This window comes from Syngnathoides biaculeatus, chromosome 22 (assembly GCF_019802595.1).
Source record: "Syngnathoides biaculeatus isolate LvHL_M chromosome 22, ASM1980259v1, whole genome shotgun sequence".
Classification (NCBI taxonomy): Eukaryota; Metazoa; Chordata; class Actinopteri; order Syngnathiformes; family Syngnathidae; genus Syngnathoides; species Syngnathoides biaculeatus.
In genome coordinates, this window is record NC_084661.1 from 13,905,039 (window position 1) to 13,927,559 (window position 22,521).

Genomic DNA, 22,521 nt, shown 5'->3' on the forward strand with positions numbered 1-22,521 from the left:
TCTGTGAGACTTGATGTGGCTTCTTTTCTTCCTGATGCATGCCAGAGAAACAATTAATATGACCAGATTTATAATAATAATATACATGGAATGTAAAATGTATGTGAAAAAAAATACAGAAAATATAAGCATGAGCAAAGAGTAAATGTTTTTAGGCTTTTTATAGCAGTTTCTCTGGGGGTTTATTACTATAACGATTATTTATAACTCCATTATAAGCGTATTATATACGTTTTTCCCGGTCACGCACAAATTTTAAACGAGAGGATGGCGCACAACAAATTACTAAATAAACGCAACTTCCCACATAGTTTGGGTTCCTTTCGTGTGGACCGGGCAAAGTGTGGCGCTAGCTGTCATTGATATCATAATTTGACTGTCGGATGTTGGGGAGGGGGCAAGTTGGGGTGGGGTAGGAGTTGGTTGTGGGGGGGGGGGGGTAGATAATATGCCTCACAAATAGATTTCGATGGGAGGAGTTTCATGTCTCCGGGATGGAGGATGGAGGGAGGGTAGTGGGGCGCTTAGGTAGAGTCCGACTAAACACCTTCTCTGAGCATCTTTTTTCCACGGCGGACTTTCCGCGACGTGGAGTGTCACTCGGACAGTGTGCGTGCATAGTGGAGCATCTTAGATTCACCCCCCCAACCCCCACATTCCCCTTCTTCCAAGATGGGGACTTAACTTAACATGGGATACGGCTAAGTGGACGCAGGGGTCTCGCTGATCTACCTCCCCGGAACAGGTACAGTAACTTTTATTTTATTATTGGAATTTTTTTTATGTGCTTGTAGAATTGCATGACTGGCCGGCTCAAATGCTCTCACAGGATGTGTTTGACCCATGATCCATAGCTTTGCCACCAATTGTTTAAGTGCATGTGAGTGGATGGTTTAAAACGGTAATGCACATGATTATTATAGTATATACTTTCTGGGCAGATTAATCTGTTGCAAGAAAATAGAAGAAAACTTCTGCTAATTTGAGATTTTATAAACCGCTAATAGAAATATAACGGTCAAATCTTGCAAAGCTTGTTATTGTGTGAAGCAAATGATAACATGAAAATTGATTAAATGCACATGTACTCGACTCCTCTTTCTATTTTATCATGATTAAAGTTAGTTTCTTTTGCCTTTGCATGCTCCGTGCAGTCAGCCCGACAGTGAAGATGTCTCGTCCGGTGAGAGAGACTGACGCAGCGGCCCCGGAAGTATGCTTATTTCCCCCCCACCCCACTTCTTATTTTTGTATTTTATTTCTAATCCACTTTTACGTTTTACGTGTAGCGTGTGACTGCAACTTCAGAAGTCGGGACAGCCCCTGCAGTGCATCCGAAAAACAATATTAGGTAGTTTAATGCAGTGATTCCCACCCAGTGTGCCTTAAGAGATCCAATTTCATTCAATTGGAAAGTTATTTATTGACGACCAATAACATATCTTTGTTAAACTATCTGCGCCAGCGACCTGCAGTGACAGCTAGGACAATTAGAAACTAGATTTAGATGCACCCACTTTTTGAGACATTTTTTCGAGTAGTGTATATGTGTATATTTATATTTGCTAAATAGCATTACTAAGCATTATTATCTTTGAAACGTAATAAGTCATGGATATTGGATTTTATTGGAAGCTGCAAGCGTACCTAATGATTTGACCAGTGGCTGTATTGTGCCACCCCGTGCCGGTTGTGTTGTTAAAGAGAAGGAAAAAAAAAAAAGACCAATTTATGAAAATAACTTGGAACATTCCGATGCACGGGTCAGTTTTAACGACCATATCCAAATGGTAATACATCAGAAAGAAAAGATCATTCATTTGCTTTTATCCTTTTTTTTAAGACTATACATGTACTCATACATAAAGTATTCCCAATAATGCGTGGGAATTTATCGCCTAATTGGCCTTGAACCATTAAAAATGAATTATTAACTGTTTACAAATTAATGTGTAAAACTAACCTCTCTTTCATCCATCTCACTAATGAACAATCACTGGAAGATGGTTGTGAAGGGGGGATGATGACATTTAGCAGCTGTTCTCCAGCAATCAAACTGGCGCTGCTTTCCCGTATGATTACATCAGGGCTTGCCCAAGGTCCCCGTGCCCCCGCTCAAGCAGACCCTGGAGACCTACCTGAAATGCGTGCGGCACCTGGTGAAGGATGAGCAGTTCCACAAAACCAAGGCCATCGTGGAGAAATTCGGAGCCCCCGGAGGCACTGGCGAAGTTCTGCAGAAGAAGCTCCTGGAAAGGAGGGACAAGATGGAAAACTGGGTATAAACCAGGGCTGGGACAATAAGGCAGTGTTGCACATCAGTTTCTGTTACGATCCAGGATCAAATGTTGACATTACGCCAACTCAATTTTCAATTATACCGTACAGTGGTGCCTTGAGATGCAAGAGAGGAGTTTTATTAAGTTGGGAAACATCATTGGGACGTTTTTTTACATTGACTTGTGAGGCCAAACTTGAGACGCGGGGAATGCATAGCGCAGTGGTACCCAACCGTTTTTGACACCTCCCCCAGGTGACCCAGAGAAAATTGACTGGAACAGATTAATGGCATTCCCATTCATTTCAATGAGGTAATGTGATTTGAGATGTGAATGATTTGAATTCTGTGCGTCATCACAGAACTAAACTCATATCTCAAGGCATCACTGTATACCATAAAGATATAAAGATCATATAAAGATATATAAAGATCCTAAAATGCCTTTACTTTTCTTGAGAAAGCACAACATCAATTGCAGAAACACATGAATACATTTAATAATCAACATCTCTGGTGACGATGATCTGTTTAACTTTTTGTGGTTTTGTTTGACTCAATAAATACAGATTCTGAACTGCTCCAAAAGATGTGGCACAGTTGCATGTTATCTCACCTTTTTGGATGGTATTGATGGGTTTTATAAGTGACATAATTGGGGTGGTATTAAATCTTGGATTAAGTCTGGTGAGTACCAAATACAATACCTGTCACTAAGAAAGTCAAAGATCAATAGATAGTATTCTTTTTAGAAAGCAAGTGCTCTTTTCATATCTTTGATCCCTACCACCAGTATTTCGACATTTCTTCAAGAGATACATTCAACTTTGCTTCAGTCCTTAGCAGCAGTCATCTGTATTGGATCAATCAATTTTTAGCAAATCAGCCCGGAGCCATCTGGCATCAATTAGTTGAACATCGTCCCTATCTTTTTACCTAAAATGATAAATACACGTAATGATCCTGAAAAAAGGACAAGTAAAATGTGATTTATTCGAGGCTCTATTTGTTGTTGTTGCTTCAATATTTCTAAGAGACTCTGGGTGACAGGTCGCAACTCAGGCGGCTCAGTGATATCCATCACAGCTCCCACTCTGGCTGGGCCTCACCCACGTTCCTTTTGCATCCAGCAGAAATGCACCGTAATGGGGTTTCTAGTCGGTTGCGCTCAATCCCCTACTCTGAACATGATCCCTCGAGTCAAAAATTACATGTTTTTCCAAATCCTCCAGGTGTACGACTACTGGTTAGAGGACATGTACCTGAGCAACAGGTTGGCCCTACCGGTCAACTCCAATCCCGCCATGGTGTTTCCCAAGCAAACATTTAAAGATCATAAGGACGCCCTGAGGTAGGCAACGCAGTTTTGTTTCCGCCATGTAAAGACTTTGTTGGAAAATATCCAAAAACATTATCTAAAGCTCAATATCATTGTAGGATTTTTGGCAATTCAATGAAAGTTTCTGCCCCACACTTATAGTTGTGATTTATTGTAGGGTAGTCTAGTTAATAGCTCAAGATATATTGCCGTGAAGTCGAGTTTATACTTTGATATATTAACTGGACTCAGTCTCAGGTTTGGTACAGGAGACTTGGTGTTTTACCAAAACTCAGGAAAAAAGTCAAAGGATGTTAAATTGGGAATCATATCTGGCCACTAATACGGACAAAGACAACCCATCTGTTTTTCGAGAAGGTCTTGAACAACAAAGCAAAACGTATAGCGTCCTTCACCTTGTATCAGAATCCAAAGCAAATTCACAAGCCTTGATACTTGTAATTCTAAAATGCTAACATTGATACTCAAAACGGGTGGATTCAAACAATAAGAAACGGAGCATCATTTTTATCAAAAAATCTTTTCCAGTTGTAAATATCACCAGATTCGATGCAATCACTGAATATTTCCAGACCACAACTAGCAGGTGCTTTGACCCACTGCCACAGACAATAATTTCATTGGGAGCGACAAGACTAAGCTCCCCACCGAGGCCGCGAGTCAGGCCTCATTTAGGGGTGTGGTGCTCGGCGGATGCCCCCCATTGCATTGATCTGTCTTCCGAACGTAATAACGCCAAAGACGAATGACTAGCAGCATGAAAGATGACAAGCGGCCGTGTTTTCTCTTGTTGCCAATGTCGCCCACTCACATACACACTGATGAGCATATGCGAGTGTTCCCTCTGTAGCCCGGTAATTTCCACTAATGTGATTACCACCGGTACTTAAAAAGGCGGGAGTGCACCTCATCATGATTGCTGGGCAAGAGACATTGTTTTCGGCCCCTTAACTTTCTAATTCGGACTCTTCAGATACGCTGCTCGTCTCATCAGAGGTGTGCTGGAGTACAAGGCCCTCATTGATGCGTGAGTCCCGCAAAACTTGATCATACTGTGATGAAATTATGAGGCAATTCTCAACGTGAATGCTAATCTTTCTTCCTCAGACGAGCACTCCCAGTGGAGTTTGCGCGAGGGCAGCTGGCTGGGACACCTCTGTGCATGGAGCAATACTCCCGCATGTTTACCTCATACCGCTACCCGAGCCTAAAGACAGACACGCTTAAGGTCCGCATGAACGCAGCCTCCGCAGCAACGGAGCACATCATCGTGGCCTGCAAAAACCAGGTCAGGGCACTAAGATTTGTGGCTCCAGTTCGTGTGAGACAAACTTTCTGACCAGTGAATGCATCAATGTGCACGAACACATGAAATCCTTGATGGATCTATGTCGGAGCTCAGTAGAGAGTCAGGAGGCGGCTCTTTTTCACAACAGCTCCCCTGGGGATTTGAATGATTGAGAATGATCTTTCCAAACTAACAGAACATTGGCACGTAATAGCAGGCTATGGAGCTAATTAATTAATTACGTGCGCCTCGTGTTGAATGCGAGCTATTAAGCAGGTTTCGATTCCCATTTGGGAATCGCCAGACAATTTTAGATGCTGTCCTTGCTTCCTTCTTAACAAATTGTACAAAGTCCGCTGGTTTTCACCCACATAAACTAACTAGCGCTGTTGGGGTGCTTTTGCTAACTGTTTGCTTGGGTTAATCCCAAATTTCTGGACAGAATAAAGTGGGCTTTTAAATTAAGCAACTGAGTAACCGCAGTCAGGGTTTTCATCTGGCTATGTTTCTGACAAGCATCAATCTGCAACACACAAGGGCCAATCCCCTTGGAGACATCGTCAGTTAACTGAATTACAACTGATTAAATCTACCACTTTGTCTAAGAGCTTCCTTGAGTCACAACATTACCTGATTATAGCACAGGAGACCGATTTGGGGTTCTTTACACTCTTAGCATTTTCATTCTGAGTCTTTAATGTACGAGGCAAAGATATGTGATTGTTATGAAATGCCTGATCTCTGGTGGCTGTTTTTCTCTATACAGTTTTTCGCATTGGATGTAGTCACTGACAGAAAGCCGCTCAGTGAAACAGAGATCTTATCCCAACTTGAGAAAATCACGTTAATGGCAGGAAACGCTGAAGAGAGATCTCCTCCTTTTGGTATCCTGACATCCGATGGGCGAACTGAGTGGGCACAAGCTCGAGACATTTTGATAAAAGGTGTGCTCCTATCAAATATTTAAAAAAATTCAAAACACACGCTAACAAATATGTCTAACTTCTAGATCAAACCAACATGGACTCTCTGGCTCTGATAGAGACTTGCCTGTGTGTGTTATGCTTGGATGAGGCCACTGGGATGAAGCCCACTGATACCAACCGGGCTCTGCTCATGCTACATGGTGGTGGGTGGGAAAAGAACGGCGCAAATCGCTGGTATGACAAGTCGATGCAGGTAAGGCCGATGACACATCTGCTGTCCGTAAACGTAGTTGGTCCAACAATTAAAGTCTCATCTTCCTCTTAGTTTGTTGTAGGAATGGATGGAATATGTGGAGTGGTGTGCGAGCACTCCGCGTTTGAGGGTGTGGTTTTGGTGCAATGTTCGGAATATTTGACTAAACAAATGTAAGTTGCTGCAGAACAAGACTACATCAAAAGTTGAATGTAAATGCATATTTTGTTGTTGTGAACAGAACCAGGAGCACATTAGAGGCCACCAAGCCAGCCAGCAATCGAAAGCTTCCGGTCCCAAGAAGACTCTTGTGGAAATGTAACGCCCAAGTCCAGGGACTCTTGGGAGCATCCAGAGAGCGACTCCAGAGGTGAACCGTGAAGAAAACATTTTCCCAGAGAAACCAAGTCTTACACAGTAACGCCTTGTGGTTTTCCTCCAGGCTGGTGAATAATCTGGATATGGATGTTTTCACATTCAAAGATTATGGAAAAGAATTTATTAAGAAGCAAAAAATGAGCCCAGATGCATTCGTACAAGTGGCCCTCCAGCTTGCATTTTTTAAGTAAAAAATTCCCTTTCAAATTATTGACCACTGTTAGTGATGTTGCGATGACTTCGCTTATCTTGTGTTCAGGTGCAGTGGAAGGCTGGTTTCCACGTATGAGAGCGCGTCCATCAGACGGTTCCGGGACGGCCGGGTGGATAACATTCGCTCTGCCACTGTTGAAGCCTTAGCTTTTGTCAAGTCAATGACAGATGAGGGGACCGCTTACACCGTGAGCCATTTTTCCTCAGTTTACTTCCCCATGTTTGTTAATCAAGCCCTCTCTTCACAGGTGCAATACAGCCAACACGCCAAACAGATGATCCCTCGAGACATCCTTTAAAACATTGATGATAAAACCTGTGACTGTTTTTTTTCGATTTTCTTACAGCAAACTGAAAAAATGAAACGACTGAGGGATGCAATAAACGCCCAGACAAATTACACAATCGCAGTAAGTGCGACAATGCTTCATTTCACGACTGCTGGTTTAAAAATCATCAGTAAATCACAGACTGTGCTTGGAATCCAGGGATAAGGAAAAGAAACAATGATTCCAAACACAGCCAAAGTCCTGAATGGAGTGCAGTTATCAAAGAAAATCCATTGGTTTCCAGATGGATACTAAAGACCATGCCGCTTATTTCTTATATTTTAATGTTTTGTTAAGGCTATTACAGGAATGGCAATCGACAATCATCTTCTGGGACTACTGAAAAGCGCCAGGGAGCTTAACATGGAGCGTCCCGAGATATTTTGTGATGAAACATACCTGGCTAGTAACCAATTTATCCTGTCCACTAGTCAGGTATTGTTATCTCTTGAGATCCAAGAGATTAGGTGGAAAATTCAAGATCCAGTACACAATGAGTGCTTCAGTTGAACATCCTGTCTCCTCTGGTCTTCAGGTTCCGACCACAGTGGCAATGTTCTGCTGTTATGGTCCTGTGGTGCCCAATGGCTACGGAGCCTGCTACAACCCGCAACCAGACCACATCATCTTCTCCGTGTCCAGTTTCTGGGAGAACACGCAGACGAGCTCAGCCGTTTTTGTCAAAGCGCTGAACGAGGGCCTTCTGGAAATTAGGGACCTGTGCGACACTTGCGGCAACGCCGCAACGACCAAGGTTGTGGAGGGCCGGCAGGGCGTGGCAAGCCTCACAGATCAGGGACATAGCACAGCTACCACTCAACCAAACCTACACAAACTTAGATTTTAGCTGTGTCAAGATTGATCTTTATTGTTTGTGCAATGTAGTTAGTTAATTTTCACCTCAACAGTCGAGGCTTGAACATTATCATGAGATTATCATTGGTAGATTCGATATTAGTTTTGTGATTGCCTGGCTTGGCAGACAAACTGGCCCGCAGCCTTTAGGAAACCAAAGCCATGTTCTCTTCTTTCAGAGTGACTTAAGTGATTCCCTACGTACAGTATTGTACTATATTAGCATAATCGCGGTTCATTAATATCGTAGTGGTAGCTATCGCTGTCTGTTCAGGTACCAAATGCATGGGCGCCACTGATAAACTCTATAAAGTGTATAGTAGAACACGTGCCAAACATTTTCACTGAGCATGTGCCGTTCTGTTCCATTTTTGATCCATCTTATATGCGGAATTCAGTTCGGTGCAAATGTGATGCTGCTGATACTAAAATTGCCAAAGAGGCTATGTGCAGAAGCCACAATATCGATAAAAATCTAAAAATGTAGCTAATACAAAATAAATGACGATCTGTGCTGGAGTCTTGAGAAGTGTATGTAGCTGTGTTCTTGACTATAGCAATAATACTTTCAAGCGAGACAGTGTAAGTGGTAAATGAGGCAAACCACTGTGTTCACGTGTTCAGGAATTTATTCATTTTGTAGACGTACGAGTAATTGTTGTAAACTAGGGTCAATGTGCAATATCATACGTTAGCCCAGTGAAGGTATACTGTATGTGCAATTTATTACAGTTATATTTATTTGGCTAAAGACCAAGGTGCATTTTTTTATAGTTGTAATTATTAGAGGTATATTAACAATTGTGGTGGGTAGTTCTGGTGGAGTTTGTTTAACGCAATGTGAGTCAATTGTTCAAGCATCACAAATCATGCAGCAGTGTGATCATCCTGTTAGTGTCATGCACTTGTACACATACAATTTGCAATGTTTCTGTCGTAGAATCAAGGTTATTTTTTGTATTTCCATTTCAACCAAATAATACAAAACAAAACAGATGCATGTCTATTCCTAGAAAGCACTTGTAGTTTTTATATGTCCAAAGATTATACTGTGAAAATAAGTAAAATATATTAAGAGTATTCAGAAAAAAAGGGATGCCTTAAGAGATGCAAAATCTATTTTACGATATCTTCCAGCTGTACTAAGTAAATGTCTATTGGAGTTTTGTTCAGAATCATGAAAAGTAAAGAATGTACTGTCTGTGTTCTTCAATAATTGATTGTGTAGGGAATAATAATCCAACTGTAATCAATTGTAACACATGAAAACAGAGCACTATATATTGAGCCAGTGATGAATGTGGAGTTATAGGTGAGAAAAAAGAGTATTTTATGGAATATTGTGTAATTAAAATGTGCTATAATATGTAATGTAATAGAAGTAAAATAAAATCATCTGCAAAGTAAGGTTGTTTTTTTTCATCGGAAATTTTTGTCTCTTTGTCTGTAGTAGGCACTAGTCTAAACCTGGAATTTCCCCACTGAGGAACAAATAAAGGCTTATTCTACACTGCACTACACGACTATTCTATTCCACTATACATGTCACTAACCAACGGGGCAGACGCGGACCCAAATGCAGGACTTTGAGCCAGACGCATGATGTCTGCTGTGGTTTTTTTTCGGAAACAGGTCGATACCAAAAAGCAGTCCAACACCAGGCAGAGGTACAGATACGCTAGGCTAGGCAACATGTAACAATTTGACCCCACAAAAACTGAACAACTCAGCCAGCATTCATTGTTGTCCAACTCACTTTGTAGTTGTATACGTCGTTAAGATCCATAATCTCATTTTATTAATCAAACATCTCTGCGTGTTAATTGTTCTTAACATAGCGCACGTTGTGTTTTGTCACTCTGTCGTCGCTCAGCCACTAAAACAACAAATTAAGCTGATTGAAACTGGATTTGCATAAAAGCACACAATTAGTCACCGCACTGCCACCGTTCACCAAACTGATTTACATTTCCATATGGGAGACTTTCAGCAATGTACAGTCCACTGCTTAGAAGATGGATTTGGATGGCAATCCATTTCGCAGAGGACAAAAGACTCAATCATACGTTTGAAAAGCATCCATCCATCTATTTTCCAGTGCCTTCTTTGTAAGGTGCAATAACGGTGTCCTTGGGGAATGCAAAATAAGTCCTTCAGAGGGCGAATGTTATGGTCTGTTCTCGCAGAAAACTTCCAAAAGAAGGCAATGATATTGCTTCTGAACGTCCTGCGTAGTCGATACTTATATGGAGGGACTTGGGAGTCTTGTCCAGTCTGAATCTCAATATTGAAGAGACCTGAGGGATAAACAACTGTTCCTATCACCTCACCATCCAAAAGGCCGGCTGTGCACCTTGGAGTTTTATCGACAGAGCCTCAACCGGGGTCATCTATAGCAAACGCTAAGGGTGACAACAGGGCGATGGCAGTTCACATCCGGATCAATGGCGGATGCCCACCTAGAGACGCCACTGCCAATAAAAAGCAGGTTGAGCCTTACATGCTGACCACTATTGACTCAAAAGGCACCCTCCGGACCGGTTTGCCTGCAGGAGAAAGGACTATGCTGCAACTTGACAAATGACTTACAGGTTAAAAGAAGTATCCTGGCAAGCTCTCTAAACATGAATAACAGTACAGAAAACGGTAATTAGGACAAGAGAAAGCCAGTTAGTCAAAATCCCAAGAATAATAATATCCAAAACGAGCTAATTCAGAGGCCAGTGAGCAATGACACAGCTCCCTTTTCAAAACCTGACATTTTTCCTCCCAAAATGTCCTTTTTGTCTTGTTTCTCCAATATTGACATTTAGGAGAGATTTCAAAGAAAGTGCCGCTGCCATTGTTGCAATTATTCAATTAGGAGAGAGTCGATATAATTAAGATGTCTGATTTCACTCACAAAGGATTTCTGATAATAGCCACCCTGGCATTTATAGGGCGGGGGGTTAGCACTCCCAGGGCAGAAGCTACATTTACAAACCATCTTGAAGCCTAATTGGGCAAGAAGTGAATCCCCATTAAATTTCACATGGCGATGTAGCAAAAAAAAAAAATAAAGCGCTTCATGAGAAAAGCAGATTATACTGACAGACTCCATCGTGGTGTAATGAAAAACACACAATTGAGCATTAAATTCACTGAAATAACGGGTTGTATAATGGATGTTGACATTTTTCGTATCTGCAAAGAAAAATCAAAATGAATCAATCACAATATGTTGTGAACACCTGCAATGGAAGATAACTTCAAACTCTTCAGCTGGCTGTCAGCATTAGCACCTGCTCGGATTTGTCCTAATGAGGTTCCGGATGACAATTTGATACCCATTCATCTCAAAGTAGACTCCCCCCCCCCCCCCCATCTCCGACTCAGTCCTTGAAACTGCGCTACTTTTTCTTCAGAACAACAATCCATCGCTGATGTAAGATGGCTGGTATTACCGCTACTGTAAATGTAGCAACTAGTTGGCACCCCAATGATTCATTTTGCGATTGGAGGATCGATAACCAATTTTAAGATGAGCCGGTGGAACAGAATCCAGATTGCTGGGGCTGCATTTTGCTGCGCAGCGTAAATCTCGGGCAGTGGTTGTGACGTCCTAGCCTGCCACGGCCGCCGCTCTTGGGAATGATTTATGCCCCCATGGTCCTGCGACAAGTCATGTCGTGCCCCGGCTCTCATCAAATAGACCTCAGCTAATTTAAGTGGCCCCCAGGAAAGAGGTTGTTCTGTAAAAAGTCGGAATGGAGGAGCGACTGGGCCAAGGTGTTGAGTCAACGGGGGAAAAAAAAACAACTATCAACGTAATTATTTTTATTGAAGGGCTGCACATCAATTCACTCAGTTGTCAGAAGTCAGACAAGTGAAGACCAGTTGCGAGAGGTCAGATGGAAGTGAAGATCTTAGAAGGTAAACGATTGTGCCAGGCGCTCATCCCTGACATTAGAGTCAATCATCCACAAAAGCACCACGCACAGGCAGTGGCATAAACGTTCTCTTTGCATCAGAGTAACAACCGTTAACGCGATCGCCTGCCTACCGGCGAGCATAGGACGCAGACTCAGACGTGAGTGGATTCAAGGAGACAGTGAGGGGAAAGTTAGATGGAATGAATTCATTAAAAGGCCTCTTCGCAGAGCACATCTCGAGTAACCGCCAGAAATTCATGCGCTGGCCGTGGCTTGTGAAGGGACGTCTCATCGGGGTTGACAAGTGAAAAGCGCCACCAGGCAGCTAATAGTAATGCTTGTCACGGCGGTAAATAAAAAGGCATGGGTCGGCATGCGTGCATGCTAGTTAGCCCGAGCCATTGTGGCAGATGCGAGATGGCGTGAGTGTTGAACGTTCGGGATGGGGGTTGACTGAGGAGAGCTGGAGAGGTGTGCTTCAGCAAACACTCGCTCCCGAGAGGCCATTTGTCCTCATATCCCCGTCCCGATGGAGCAGCGTTTTCCGGACGTAGAGGTGACAAAAGAGAGGGCCCCCTCTGGCCCACAGCTGCCAGTGACTCCATTACTCTTGGACCTTCTGCAGAGCAGTGCCTGCGACGCCGCCGATTAATTTGAGAATTTGCTGGTCCAGCAGATGCAAGAGCAAATGTGTGCTCTGTCGCTTGTTTGGCAGAACAAACCTTTTAGAGTTCCACTGTCAGAATGAGAGGGACACTTTTGACTCATATTTTCTGTCCCAAAAAACTCACTCATTGAGTCATTGTTTGGAGTTGGGACTATCCAAGCCCAAGAACATTCAGAAGTGATGGGCATTACTTCCAGTTAATAGTCAATTTGTCGGGTATTTGTCAGGTAATTTGTCGCAAAGTCAGTGCTGATGCAACAAAGTTTGAAGATCATGTGAAAATTGTAGCTAAAAGCTCTACAGATGAGGTCGAGTAAGCGAAAATTCAATGTAGTCCCAGCTCATCATGTGGAATTCAATAAATTTAACCCAACCACTTAGTGGTATAACGAGATATGATGAGACAGATTAAGAAAGTAATGAACCACACAGCCAAAGTAAAATCTTTCACAGCTTTGGCCCAGGTGCCGTCTGCCCGTTCTTGAGCTCATTTATGTTTATTTACTTCCAGGGGGCTGTGAAGGTAGATGAAGCGGCGGCGGCGAGAAGCGAGCCATGCCCAAAGTAATGGTTCCCATCTTTAATGAGCGGCTGGGGAGCGCAATATCTGGTGACGGAGAGGGTCCCTCGGCTGAGAAGCTTGTCACCGAGGACCGCGGATCCTAAATCTTACCATTATAGCTACAGGCAGCGTGACAATATCTCACTCGGGAGACACAACTTCAGATTTTTATGAGCGCTTGGATGATTGAACATCTGGAGTTTCTAATTCACTTATCCGCAAAAAAAAAAAAAAAAAAGTGTATCCTAATGAAATGAATCCTCTTTAACCCCTCCCGCTTTGGCTTTGTCTCTCTCAGTTTTGTCACCGAGATCCGAGCACGGACCAGCGCCACTTGGCTCGGGAGTGATGGTGCTTTCTAGAGAACATGTGTCCCGCTGTAAAATAAGCCCGATTAGACTCGGGTTCATATGTAACCACAGACAGGTTTTATGGGCCCTCAAAGTCCACATTGCTGAGAAACTGGCTTGCCAGACAGCTCTTGTATCCACACAATGGAAGACAAAACAACTTATCGTAAATAGTCTACTCTGCCACAAAATAGACTTCCATGGACTTTGTTTTGTTGAGGGGACAGATACTTGAGATTTTTTTTTCCTCTAAAAGTCTTATATGACAGTTTAACGAATTCAAGCACATTTTTCACTTTCACTTTTTCAGTGCTTACGCTGTCATGATTCAAAAGTTAAATTAAACCAAGTAACACTTTTGTTAGCTACATATTCTGAATGGGATTCAGAATTTGCTGGATTATGACATCACAATTTATATAATTTACATTCTACAGCCAGTGCACAAACTTTCTCCACGTACGACTTCGCATGAGTTGCAATTTTCAGTGCCTCTACGAGTGACAATATCAAAATGATACTTTCATATCATCTCTCTGCAGGCTTGTTTTTCTCTTCCGTCTCTGAACTGGTTGAGAACACGTAGCCGCTGGACATGTCGCCATGACCTAGTCATCATGGTAACGAAGGTCCCATAAGCCCTGTTATCGTGCTATTTATTTTGTTATATTTAGTGACTATTCTATACATTCTCACGTGGGATCACTGGGTGGGGCTCAAAAATGACCTTATAACGAATTTAGGGAACATGACTGAGGAGAACTCCAGAAAATGTTCAAGACATGCTGCACAAGTGGACCCTATAAAAATAAAAGAGCCGTCTCGTTATTCATTGGTCATATCGAAGCAACGACGGCTCTGTTGTAGTATAGTGAAAAATGAAATGGTCTTAAACTGATAATCCACGAAGGCCCTGCCGCGGTCCTTTTCGACCCAGGATGTCGACCAGCAGCATCACTGCTGATTTTAAGGTCCGTTTCCTTGGTGCAACAACTCAACTCTTCCTCTAGCTGTGAAACCTGTCAAAGGCACAGGGAGGCCTTGAGCAACTCATTTACTTGTGCCCTTTTGCCTTTACGGGCTCCGAATACATCCCGTCTTATACCTTGGGAAGTGGGTGAGGGGCGGGGGGGCTGTTACATTGTGTGCTGTCACCCTAACTGTGACAGCTCCATAACAATCCTGATGCGAGGTGGCGCCTGGAGGTCCACTCTGTCGGAGATTCTCTTTGGTAAAAAAAAAAAAATATTAAATTGCCCTTGAGAGAGCTTTTTTCTATATGGAGACTCACATACTGTCTGGCTTTTTTCTGGTCCTGCTTTTTGGTTTTCTTGTTCAACTGACAAGCAAAGTAAAAGGATGATGAAGACATAGATTGGCTGGCAACTAGTACAGGGTACACGCCGCCTCCTGCCCAAAGATAGCTGGGATAGACTCCGGTAATCCCGCAACCCACGTGAGGATAAGTGGTTACAACAATAAATGGATGGCTGGATGAATCTTTTTGTTTGTCAGCACAGATGTCAAACTCAAGGGGGCCAGATCGACCCCACTACATACATTCTATTAGCTTATGATCTCAAAGGTTGTCGTTCAAGTTCTTTAATTAATATATTTTTGTATACAAAATGTATAAATGTTTCTGATGGAAACCATAACTATGATGTGGCCCGTGATGACAAAAATGAGTTTCTGTATGTTGGTTTAAACTGATTTTTACACAAACCAGGTATAATGGTGCCTCAAATTTCAAACACCGTAATGGTCATAAAATGTGGAAAAATATGTTTTAAACACAAAACAGTGGGATAAAAACCTGTGTGGCAGGCTCTATTACGTGAGACTTCTTGAAAACTCAGATCTCAGCATATCTCAGTATCTCAAGACAGTCAGCATAAAGTTCATTTGCTTTTTTTTTTTTTTAAATACCATAGTAGTGTATACATTACTTCTAGTAAATGAAAGTTTTTTCACCCAGTTAACTGAAATTGGATTATTTCTTGCAGCACACCTATGATATCGCATTACACAACAATGTGATTGGAGATCACTGCTTTAATGGATTATTCTCATAAACACTTTCTTTGTATAATTCGTGCATTGTGATCTAAAAATATGACAGAAGAACATCCTCCCAACTGACACTGGATTTATGTTTTTTTTTTTTTTTTTTTTTTACCTTTGTTAATAAATGCTGCTGCGTTGTGTTGGCGCCAATCCCATCCTGATCAAATCCAACAGGTTTTAAAAGGAGGCCTTTGAAAGGAGTGGAGAAACATCTGTCTTTTGGCTTCTCCCTGACATCTGCTCGGACGCCCTGTCAAACGCAACGTCACTATCAATGTTTGCATTCATCACCACTATCATTACTTATCCTAAAATATTGAAAAGCTGTGTCTCTCAGACACGCTGCTAGATTAAAACTTTGAACTGTCTGCCAAGGAGCAGCATATATTTTTCTCTTTTTTTTTTTAAATCTCCATGCGTCTTCCGTGGACACGGAACAGATGGTGTTATCTTCCGCAACTCCGTGAGTGGAGGGAGCAACACGTGTGCAATTAGACGCCCGAGGAGATGCCTTCAGTTCAAAAACAGGGAAGAGCAAAACCGCCGTGTGCTGCAAACATCAATAGTTAATTTCTGGTGAATTGGGAAAATTTGACATGCTTGATAGAAATAAGTGTGAACGCTCATAAGTTTACGAAAATAGATGTGGTCAGTTCACTGGGGTATTGTTTCTAAATTAGGTGGCTGATTTGAACAAAAATAAAATAGAAAACACTTTCAGTCAAGTTAGTTACGATAGGGATCGTGCTCCACCTGATTGTTGGGCTCGTTCCATCTTTCACTCAAGATGAGTCCGTATCAATCACGTGAAGCTGCAATGATGGATAGGCAATCTAAGAAAAAACCTTCCCTCACTCAATCCTTGACCTTAACGGAGATGGCAGTCGGTTTGGTTAAAAGCTACGGCTATCACATAAAAATTGATTTTCCCTTCCGGATCAATTGCAGTGGAAACACCGAACTAAAATGGCCATAGCTGTCACTGATTAATAATGGCCACTGTGGAGGATTTATACCAAGTACCTACTGCGCTACAAGAAGCTGATACTGAAGAGTGTTTTTGACTGCAGGGCATTCATGCCACACACAAAAAAAAAAAAACAAAGCAAGCAAGTTTTTGTGGCTGGTAAAGGATGCGCCTTTGGCCGAGGAAGCATCTCAGTGTGCATAAAGCTGCAGGAGGAGATGCGATTACCATCAAATGTTCTTCGCACTGCCACTGCTGTGCCTCGCTCACAGGAAGTGGACGAGCGTTTAGGGTTCAGACGCGCTCGCAGCTACGAGCCGTGGCGTGACCAGGGGGGCATTCAATTTCTTAACAGCGCCGTGACAACGCAACACGTGCCGGAAGTTGAACATTCGTGTTTCCCTGAGAATTTCATGAAAGGTTATTTGAAAAGTGATGGCCGTTAAACGGTATCCTGCTTCTCTGCAAGTGATTGCAGAGCAGTATTGTCTTCTACAGTGGGATTCCTGAAATCTAAATTGTACCATTTTTGCAGCGTTTGACTATGAGGGTTTAAATTGAAGGTGGCGGGAAAAAGACTTCATCAATCCATCCATTTTCCACACCGTAACAGCAATAGGATCCATATCAGTGTAAAATGCAAAGCGATTCCCATGAACAAATGTTAATTTGCCCTAAGACTGCAGATTTTTTTTTTGCCCCAATGAAAATAAAGCTGAATAATTTGTTAATGAGTAAACTCATGACTGCGAAAATTATGAAGGCCAAAACACATGTAAACCACACCTTGCAGTGTTTTATCAAACATATCAATATTCATCTAATAATACCTTTAATCTGCACACAAGGGGTTCTTGGCTACATGGGGAATTCACGCTAATGATTTTTAAAAAAGGGCGTGCAAATAAGTAATTAATTCAAAGTAGGCCTTCACTGGAGGTGACCTTCTTGGATAGTAAACCAAAAAGAATGTATTGATGAATACCTCTTGCATGTTATTCTCATCTGGGGTTCATTAATAAGCAAAAAGACACACATTCAATTGAATAAAGAGGATGAAAACTATAAGCCTTATTGCAAAGCTGTTCTACGCTATTTCCTATTAGGTCTAAAAAGCACCTGCATTTGGAACACTGCAGATAGCAGCCAAAGGTCGAAGACACACCAGAGTCACAATAGGCAGATCAATGTGCCAGGATACCACCGACGGCTGGTTTTGAACTCAACAGGCTACAAAGAGACAGACGCGCCACCCCCACCTTGAGCTCATGCCGGCAAACGGCCCATTGAGCTCATTTGCTCCATTTAGGGCTCCCCTACCGTGTCTGTTCGGCACACACTGCCGACATCACAGACAACCTTTGGCAAATATTATTCGATCAATGTTGACATAACAGGAATAATAAGGCATTTAACAAGATACATTGCACAGAGAGAATTACGACCAATTCAACTCATATAACAAGGAACCACTGTAATATTTTTAACTCGTGTTGTGCTCACGTGTACCATCACTAACACACAATTTGAGCTATCAGATGAACGATGGCTTCATCTGCTTACAGTTGGGACAAAAAGTACTTGCCATAAGTTCAGAAACACCAACCTGGATGGTTGACAATTGCAGGGTGGGTCCATGATCCTCGTGTCTGCTTCAACTGGAACTTGTGATTGAACGTTGTGGCCTTGTTTTCATTTGATGTCTCCACAGCTACTCCTCGGCTTACAAAAGCATAACCAATTCACCATTGCCGTTCTGTCACGATGCAGCACTCAACATCTGCACTGACCTCAAAGGATGGTTTCTCTTTTCCGAATGATTCTTTGTGAACGCTCCGGTACCTGTCTGCGTCCACGTCCAAACTTCCTTTCAACCTTTCACAAAGTCGGCAGAATATCTCAAGTAACAAGTCTACTTACCTCCATGAAATTGAGTTACCCTCACCGTCTGGTCCTTACCTTTGACTGGCTAGTCCATGATCTTGACATGACTTAACGAGGTGTCATGTACAGATTATATAAGGGGGTATGACCTTATTAAAAGATAAATGGAGAGGAAGCATAGTTGCCTGCTCACAGCGACAGGACAAGACGAGCTGTCATTTATTATTCAAATTGATGAAATCCCTCAACTTTAAAGACAACCAATACAAGTACTGTTATTATTCAGTTTGCAGTGTCACACAAATTACAAGTCAAATGAGAACTAGATTGATTGGGGTATTGTGTACAGCCTGAATGTGAGCAACATTTTCTCTGCTCTTCAAATCCATATTTTTTTTTCCCCCCCGAGATGACTCCCAAGCTCTCCAGTGCCCGTCCTAGTTAGCCTCTAACTCGATTTCTGACAGTCGATTCAATTAGGCTGGATTTGTGTGGGTGTAAAAAATAAGGCAAAATGACAAAAGACAGATGGCAACCGTTGCTTCAAAAAAAAAATAATAATAATAATCACACTTGTTGTATTGGAAAATTAGCAACAAAATAAACACTGTCCAGACGCTCCACATTAATCATCTCTGGTGGTTTAGTTTTGGACTGGCAAAGGAAGCTAGTGGGGCAAAATAATAATTATTAACTGAATGTGTTCTCAAGGCAAAGTGAGAAGGGTTTCCAGCTGTGTGTGTGTGTGTCTTCTAATTCCAAAGGCGCAGTGACTCACAGGTCTCCTGAAATTAAGAGTCATCCGCGGGGACGGGTTGTCTGGTGGGAGTCACTGGGCAGGCGGGGAGGAGCCGACCTGTCTGTAGATGAAGGAGTAGAGGCTGACGTCAGGGCACTGATTGCTGCAGCTCCTGCACACGTCGCTGTAATACTGAACCATGAGATCGTACACCTCCCCTGCAACCGAGACAAAAGTTACAATTAATCACTCATAGGGGCTTTTATTGGTCACCCTAGAAAAGCATGAGGTGCAGAAAGAGTGGGCTTTGATTGAAGGTTTGGTTAATTGGTTATGACCACTGTGTGCTGGGGGGTTGGCTCATAAGCAGGAATACACTTCCTCCACTACATCGCAGTTTATCAATCGTGTTGTTTTTATAAATCGCTTTTATGGAGTTCAACTGTGTATTTACAAACTGTAATGCCTTCTCAAGTGGGAAGGGAGAGTCACAATCACTGATACACTTCTCAATCGTTTACTAAATACCAGGAGAACAGTGCAAAAATTGAAGACACTCACGCGAGCGCTGCCATCGGCCAGAGCCAACAAACACTCAAAAGCTAATCCCCTATTAAAAGCAAATGTATGCAAACAGACACTACAACAATAGTGCTTTATATATTGTACAAGCAAACATTACAACACCCAGGCCTACTAAATCTTTGTCATGCATGTCCCATAAAACAAAGGTGCCAATTCAGATGAAAGTATGGATGGAGATTATAAACATTACAGCATAATATATCTATACATTGCTGTTCAAGACTGGAATGGAGCCATGTCACCCAGATAGTAATCATTTTTTTCTATCAAAACAATCAGGTGGACATGTTTTGGGCTGTTCAGAATTGGTGGTGTTATGCATGCTACTAATTTAATCATATTTCCATTTTTTTTTTCATGAAGATTGCAATCCTCCAGGTGAAAAAATGCAGAGTTGCGTATAAACAAGGTGCAGGTGGGACACTTAGAAGAGCCCCTTACCAACACTGATGCAGCTCCGTGTGAGGAAGGTATGTATGCCGTGGACATCTGTCACGAGCTGGCTGTCTCCGAAGGTGAAATAAGCCACGTCGCGTCCCGCCTCGGCAGCTGCCAGTATCTGGAGCAGCGCTGGGTCGGGGTAGAAAGAAAGTTGGCGTTAAAGCTCAATCGGGAGTGCTGCGAAAATGTTTCTCCGCATGTAACCGGCGGTTTGCAACAACTTGCATGACTTTTGAAGTAGTATCTGATTCTTAATAGCAAAGGGGCTAAACTGGGGAATAGGTCTAACCCCCACTGATATATGAATATTTAAAGAGACTGGAAATACACCCAGTAGCCAAGTCATTAGCTAATACCTTATTTAAAATCAATAAAGGTGCAAAATACTAGCTCACAATATGATGCAACCACAATAACAAATTCCTATTGTAATTAATACTGCCACTCTCTTCGCTGTGCCATTCAGGGAGCTTTAAATTAAAAATGCATAAAACAATAGATAACCAATTTACAGCCCAGTGTTTATCAGAATCTTAAAAAAAAAAGTCTCACTGCACTGTTTTTAATGCTTTTTCTCCAATTGTCACCCAACTAGATGATGCTAAAGGAAATGAAGGAAGAGCTGGGAGGAGAACCACTATCACTATTACAAAGATCTCTCCGGAAGGCAGTTCATTAAGCAGACAGTAGCTGATTGGGCCCAAGGAGGTCTGCAAGTCACTCCACATAATTACCAAACACGCATGACGGTGTACAAGATCTACAGCAGCTTCCAGAATCCACTCGCTCAGGCAGAAGAGCAAGTTGCAGATTGATGGACTACTGCTGGCAATCAATTTTACTATTAATGAACCGTATTAGCTTTGTCACTTGATCAATAGGAGGAAGGCAACGAATAGGCCATAAGTAAATGAATGTATTCCCGCAAGACAAATGGCATCACTGGAGCCACTCATCCTGACATTTATTGCCTTCTGTGCAAGAAGACGATCGGCGAGGACAGAATTTGAGTAGCGTTGCATCACAACTTGCCTTTGAGACGCGCATCGCCTCCAAAAACGCCGCAGCCCCAATTTCCAGTGGCCACCGCGGAAAGGTTGTCGCTGTGCTCACCGGGGCGGGCAAAACCACAGTAAGCCTGTATTAGAGACAAAGGCTTGACTTTAAATACTGCATCAGTAAAACATCATTTGATACTTGATGCTACTTTGTCATGAACATTTAATAATTTAATGAACTGTCATGAGCTGGCATTTTTTAAACAGGAGAATTTAGTCAGAAAATTGGTTAACTTAATGCTCAGAGAAATTTGGGGGGGGTAATAAATAATGAATGCATGTATGACAAATATCAAATCCTATTACATTCTTTACAGAAAAGTTGCATATGTCTTGAGAGATGAACTAAATTAAGAATAGTGACAACAGTAGCTGTCATATTTAACACATTCTTGTGAGGATTTAATCAGAAAACATCCATGCAGAGGAAAAGGTTAGATTTTTTTGGGAGGGGGGGATTCCAAAATAATTGCATATAAGTACCACTTAAATCACTAAATCTTGCCAAGAAGATGAAAATTATGAAAACATTTTAAAGCAGGTATTTAACAGAGTTCTGGTTTTCATTTTCATTTTGTAGGAAATTCTACTAAATTCAACAGGCTCATCTACAAAACTGTAATATGCCCGATTTGGATACTGTACTAAACCAAGGTCAATCAGGTCCTTTTTAAGGTCCCCTTACAGTCACACAGGTCATCGGGAGGCTTTATAAGAACATTAACACTTCCAAATAATGCAATGTAAATGGACTACAGGACGCAGCAATTCTCCAAAGTCATTCCATTTGCCTGCAGGGCCGTGCTTGACAAGTCATTCAACGCATGAGCACATAAAGGCTGGTCAGCCTAGCGTAACAATCATACATCACCCGCATGTCATTCCACTTCCAGTCCCACGGATGGTAACACCATGAGTGGGTCGTATGGTGTGTTGCTAATCGCAAGATGACCGCATCATATTTATTCTCACACTGGATTTTTAAGCAAATGGAACACTCGGACCACCCCCACCCACTTGCCCTACCATAAATCTGGCGGACGTGGCATTTATGCGGACAGTGGAGTATTCCAAAAGGGATTGATCCTCAGGTTGGAGCATTCCTCACAACCTCGTCAGAGCTGTCAAACACCTCCCCGAGCCGTCTGACGGCACACCAACGTCTTCATTTCTTGTTACAAATAGATGTGTCTACAAGGGAAGACTGCTGTATTCAGACAATCTATGATTTTTAAATGCATAAATTGAAACTAATTATCTTGGGTGTATTAATGTGCAATTATAGATTGTATACACATATTACAGTCCCATTTGTTTGCAACACATGGATGGGCCCCTAAAATATTTACATTGAGAATCATAACCATGAGCCAATGTATTGATGTTTCGAATTATCACCCAAAAGGTTTTGCAGTTGAAACGATATTCCAC

The 22,521-nt window shown here is 42.2% G+C and overlaps 2 protein-coding genes across 6 annotated transcripts in view; one reads left to right on the forward strand and one right to left on the reverse strand.

The window, feature by feature from the left end:
• The window catches only part of LOC133495214 (poly(ADP-ribose) glycohydrolase-like), a 66,204-nt gene that overhangs the window by 30,114 nt on the left and 13,569 nt on the right, over positions 1 to 22,521 (reverse strand). For 3 of the 5 annotated variants that reach the window (XM_061809591.1, XM_061809590.1, XM_061809589.1), the window contains exons 14-18: positions 21,065 to 21,170; positions 20,033 to 20,161; positions 17,990 to 19,224; positions 15,529 to 15,666; positions 2,139 to 2,249 (exon numbers count right to left, since the gene is read on the reverse strand). In XM_061809591.1, the coding sequence (XP_061665575.1) occupies positions 19,097 to 19,224; positions 20,033 to 20,161; positions 21,065 to 21,170 (363 nt within the window). In that variant the 3' untranslated portion in view covers positions 2,139 to 2,249; positions 15,529 to 15,666; positions 17,990 to 19,096. The remainder of the gene's footprint in view (positions 1 to 2,138; positions 2,250 to 15,528; positions 15,667 to 17,989; positions 19,225 to 20,032; positions 20,162 to 21,064; positions 21,171 to 22,521) is intronic. The other 2 variants (XM_061809592.1, XM_061809593.1) reach the window with 2 other exon arrangements.
• LOC133496006 (choline O-acetyltransferase-like) lies at positions 1,172 to 7,808 on the forward strand. Its single transcript, XM_061811116.1, is given in 15 exon segments — positions 1,172 to 1,183; positions 2,088 to 2,279; positions 3,511 to 3,629; positions 4,591 to 4,644; positions 4,725 to 4,905; positions 5,672 to 5,849; positions 5,915 to 6,084; positions 6,157 to 6,257; positions 6,326 to 6,454; positions 6,527 to 6,649; positions 6,722 to 6,863; positions 7,023 to 7,085; positions 7,302 to 7,439; positions 7,540 to 7,777; positions 7,780 to 7,808. Coding segments are annotated over 15 exon segments (1,869 nt in total).